The 4817-nt window shown below is 37.1% G+C and overlaps 1 protein-coding gene across 1 annotated transcript; it reads left to right on the top strand.

Moving 5' to 3' along the window:
* Nucleotides 1–479: 479 nt before the first annotated feature.
* On the top strand, nt 480–3006 carry LOC145229614 (uncharacterized). Its single transcript, XM_080094958.1, has 2 exons — nt 480–631; nt 2181–3006. Exons 1-2 carry the CDS (start codon nt 483–485, stop codon nt 3004–3006), a joined length of 975 nt encoding a protein of 324 aa, XP_079951084.1. The 5' UTR covers nt 480–482.
* The last annotated feature ends 1811 nt before the right edge of the window (nt 3007–4817 follow it).

Raw genomic sequence — 4817 nt, 5'->3', positions numbered from 1 at the left:
AACACTTAATGCCAGCGTAAGAAAGTTTAGCAAAATGTAGCAGCGACTTCGTTACGTTAAAATTAAGCAAAAATAACTTCGCATCGCACAGTAAATTGCTGCTGTTGTTGAAGCCAACTGAACAGGTTATCTATTATAAGAAATTTCCGTTTTGTTGACGAAATATCGAATCCGAGTCCGAGTAGAGTCTCTACTAAGACGAGTCCAAGTCAAGTCGAGTCTTTTCACAACTGAGACTCGAGTCAAGTCGAGTCTTTTGAAAAAGTGACTCGAGTCGGACTCTAGTCGAGTCAGTGACTCGAGTTTCCCCATCACTGGTATTAACTTCTTATAATTTATTGAGTCTCTAGTTTAGTGCAATACGACTTTAGTCTAAAGCTAATTTTGAGTAAATTAAAATTTCTTGAATCGGATAACTTTTATATACTGCATTCTCAACTTGTATTTCGAAATATCGTCAAGCTAAAATCTTCAACTTATTTATGATGTTTAGTAAATTACCGAAAATCAAAGACAGTAAATGGCCAGAGCTACCTGGTTGGTGCAATCCATCAAGCGAAACACCATGTTGTTCTGATATTGCTGGAGGATACTGCACTGCGCCTAGTTTCAATTCATGTGAATGTACAAAGTAAGTTTTTCTTAACATCTAAAGCGAACCTCATGGACTTGGTAGCTCCACTGGCCTTAAAAAAGTTAATAAACTGTTTTATTATTTGTTTACGCTGGTACTCACTACAAATGAAACTTTACCATTTGCCAGTGCGGGTTGTTGACTGTTGCGTTACAGCTTGACAAAGTTTACCTTACAGCTTGACAAAGTTTTCCACACCTAATTTTTTTTCAATTTTTGAAACAATATCTTAAATCAATGAGATTACAATAGTTTGTTCCTTAATTATAATATACTACAACGTTCAAAGTTTGTTGGTTACAGTAGTAATTTTCTTCTAGTGTATATGTTTTGTAATTGGTAGGTGTGAGACCGAATGGTAGATATCTTAGTATTCTGTAGATTGGTTAGTTTGGTATATGATTAATATGGCTGTACAGCCTGTAGTTACTCTTCTATAATCTCTGTAAATTTCCCGATTTAGAATAGGTTTTTTATAGTTTGTAGAATATTCAATTGCAATGATTACACTCTTGCATTTCACTTAATAAACACCCAAGCCAAGCCAATAGCTCCTATACTAGAGCAGGGGTCGCCAACCCGCGAAAAGAAACCGCATGCGGCTCTTTGATCTCTCTGATGCAGCTCAGTTTTTGAAATTACCAAATGTTTGGATTACACATTTTATGACGATTATGCCGAACACATGAGTCGAAAATGAAAATACAATGACACCAGCGAACCTGCTTCTAGTAGTTATACAATTAACCGCGTGTATACCACGAAACGTAAAATCTGAAAGAGGCAAACTGACGGCTCGCAGGTTAACACACATTGTGAAGTTACTGTTTCGGTTTGCAATGTGTGTGTGCCAAAAATACGTTTTAAACACAAAACATTCAATGCTACGAGGGGTATTTTTTGCAGTGGAATTTCATTTCAAATTTCAAAACGGCTTTGTGACCTAGCGTGTTTTTTACTATGTGAAATTATTGTAGGAATGGCTTTTAGAGTGATAGAGGTTGTCGACCCCTGTACTAGAGGGAAAAAAAACTGTTCGTATTTGGCAAATTGCTGTCAGTGTAGTTATGCCTCTTAAGGTGTTGATTCTTGTGTTTTAATCTGTCACCAGGTACTACATGTTAAAATAAGAAAAAGTTGGCACTGTCCATGTTTTTACATGGTTGTGTGTTAAAGTGCATAAACTTTCGTATGCGTGGAAAACAGAGCTTCTGTTTAGAGAGCAACTGTAGTTTAGAAAAATGCGTGGTCAAACACTGGATCCAGTCTAAACAATATGTTGAACATACTTTTTCAAAACTACCATAGGGTATGTGCAAATGACTACGTTCTCAACCACAGATATCGCGTTTTGCATTGGGGGACATAAACAAGACTAACTTTTTGAATAATGTTTTATTTTTCATCAAGAAATTTGATCAGATCATATTATAGGTAGTAATTTTGGTATTCGAATGTTACCACTAATCAGGCTTTCGGTGTGTTATAAAGTCGTGGCAAAAATTTAACTTGAAAAGCGGCTTTGTGTAAATTTCATTTTTTACAGCTGCCTTGATGTACGAAAATACCATCATGCTGAAATGTGCGAATGGAAAACAGAAGCAATTGGCTGCACGTGGCGAAATTACTCAACCGGAAAAGATGCATGTGACGTCATCGAGCGTTCACCCTTCAACTCGTTACACTTCGTTGGAGATTCACTGATCCGAAACATGTTCTACGCACTTCTGATGATTCTTACTGATGATCCAGTTAGTGGAGCATGGAGCAAGAACATGAACAAACAATTGAAGTCGTATTGTCGTGCTGAGAAGTTTTTCTTTTTTAAATGTCGTGACGTCATACGTTCTTTGGACATGCTTGAAAAACCAGACAAACTTTGTGGTGGAAGAAAACCAAACTTTTCGATCGACGCCACGATATCATATGCTCAGACAATGGAAAATCAATTTAGAAATATTGTTGCTGACAAAATTGGCAAGGAAGGCTCAATAATTTTTCTCCACATTGGTATTCACATGGGAATGAACGCAAATAAAATTATTAAAAGCTATTTACAACCGAATATCAAGATTCGTGATGATTTCTACAGAAACATGTCACAATCCATGAAATGGCCCCAAATTTATTTTGTACCTCCTCTGCTCCCAGGATTGATGAAACCAAGACAATATTTGCCCAGTCAAGGAAAAGACGCCGCTTTCGCTTTTGCTGAAAAAGTAAAAGCTTTCTGTGACGAAAACGACATCACATTTTTCGACGTGCGGCCCTTTTCCAAGTTTGTTTACAGTTTTGACGGAACTCATTACGGATTCGGTGTCAATTTAATGAAAAATCAATTATTGTTAAATCATTTTGCCTCTTTAACGTGATTTTAAGGTTAAACGGAATATTATCTTGCTACATTATTTGCTAGTAATTGCTGATTTCAATGAATTCCCTTTTTCTCACCACAACATTTGTTGCAATTTACTGCTTTATGTGACGTAACAATTAACTACCAGTTTTGTTTGATAACGCAACGTGGTTTTTTTCTTTTCCTTACTGACTTCGGTTGTATTGAATAGACGCGTTTTTGTCGTGTAGGGCTGTAGGCGATTGTTATTGGTAAGTTACTTTGCCTAAATGTGTTTTTCGACGTCTATAAATCTTTTTGTGAAATATAATTATTGTAAGTTTTACTGCGATGACTTAATATGTCATTCCACTTTGGAATAGTACATGTAGTAGGTTTAGCTAAGGTACCTAAGTTCCATTTGTTTAAGCAGTCCTATTGTATATATTTTTAGTATTTCTTGATTTGTTTTCTTGATTTCTTGATTCATTTCTCGACGTAGTCGATTTTTAACCTTTTAAAAATAAAAAATGAAAAATAAAAAAACCGTTCCGCAGCTATTACCGACTGGCTGAATATTTTAGCGCAATTGTGCTTCTACGACTTTGCCCGGCGAAATAAACTCAACTCAATGTAACTTACTTCTCTTTTACTACCACAATCTTGTATACTTGGTTGGCCCACGGCCCTCCTTTACCACCAGCTTTACACGTATTGCATTTGCCGTATTTCTTGTAAGTTAATCCTGCGGTTTTTGATGCAGCGCACCAGCCACCGTTTTGAAGAGCAATAACGTTGTAACCACAACTGTATGCGGCCTGCACACATTTTGCTATGGCCTCCTTCCGTGTCCAGTACTTGCCATCCAGAACTTTATGTAGTTTCTCCATTGTCCAACTAGTTGTAGAAACACATTTTTCATGATTTACTTGATCAAGAAATATGGTTACTTCTGTTTCGCAAAGAGTGGTTTGGTGCTGGTATGGCAAAGGACGATCAGTATACGCGAACATAAGCGGTGTAGACGTTATGTATGTTTATATTGACTCACTTAAATCTCTCTGAATGTCATCTGTGACACCGGGATGAAAAACCTTTACGAACCAATACATGCATGCAGTTTTGCGGTCAGCCAAAGCAATGACATTATAATTTACTTTTTTGTTAAACATATGTTTGAACATGGTTATCGGGTATTAAATCGTCAAATCAAATTTGCACAGGAGGCCGTAGTTGCATTTCAAAATACTAATTTTGCCGAATCAGGGGTATTTTCCGCATCATTGATTGGAGCCCCCGGATGTGCCCGGTAACCTTGTAAAATTGTGTAAGCCGGTGATTTGTCAACAGACCGCGAGTCGAGTTCGGTTTTGCACGTTTTGTTAAAGACGAGGCACACGATTTCATAATATGGTTTAAATTTAAGTGAGAGTGTTGTAAATTTTAAAGCTTAAAACCAAGTAAGCGACCCAAGTAAAATCAAAGCAGTGTCACAATGGCCCATACCCAGTGGCGGCTCGTGCCTAAAATTTGTGGGGGTGCTGCCCCCACAAATTTTAGCCTTTACTGAACATATACAAGTTGGCAATATATTGAAAAGCTACATTTCTAGTTTTCTAGCCATTGTTTTGTGCAGAAAAACAAGTAATACAAATCTCAATTAGCAACTCCATTGTGACGTAATTTTTGCTACGCAATAATGTACACCAGTGTAAACGGCATCATTTGTGTATTTTGTTTACTTGCACAGCGACGGGCCAAACACAATAACATGCAGTAATAATGTGGAAAACAAAAACACACGTGGCACAGCTTCGAAACGAAGCGGTTGTAAATACGGTAAAGCAC

This window comes from Phallusia mammillata, chromosome 5 (assembly GCF_965637545.1).
Source record: "Phallusia mammillata chromosome 5, kaPhaMamm4.hap1.1, whole genome shotgun sequence".
In the NCBI taxonomy this organism is placed as follows: Eukaryota; Metazoa; Chordata; class Ascidiacea; order Phlebobranchia; family Ascidiidae; genus Phallusia; species Phallusia mammillata.
Note: the sequence above shows the minus strand (reverse complement) of the source record. Positions and strands in the feature narration are given on the sequence as shown.

What these genes read in the sequence shown, in the direction of transcription:
- LOC145229614 (XM_080094958.1), top strand. Translation starts at nt 483, where the DNA reads ATGATGTTTAGTAAATTACCGAAAATCAAAGACAGTAAATGGCCAGAG. An exon ending in AATTCATGTGAATGTACAAA is followed by an intron (nt 632 to 2,180) that starts GTAAGTTTTTCT and finishes CATTTTTTACAG; the next exon opens with CTGCCTTGATGTACGAAAAT.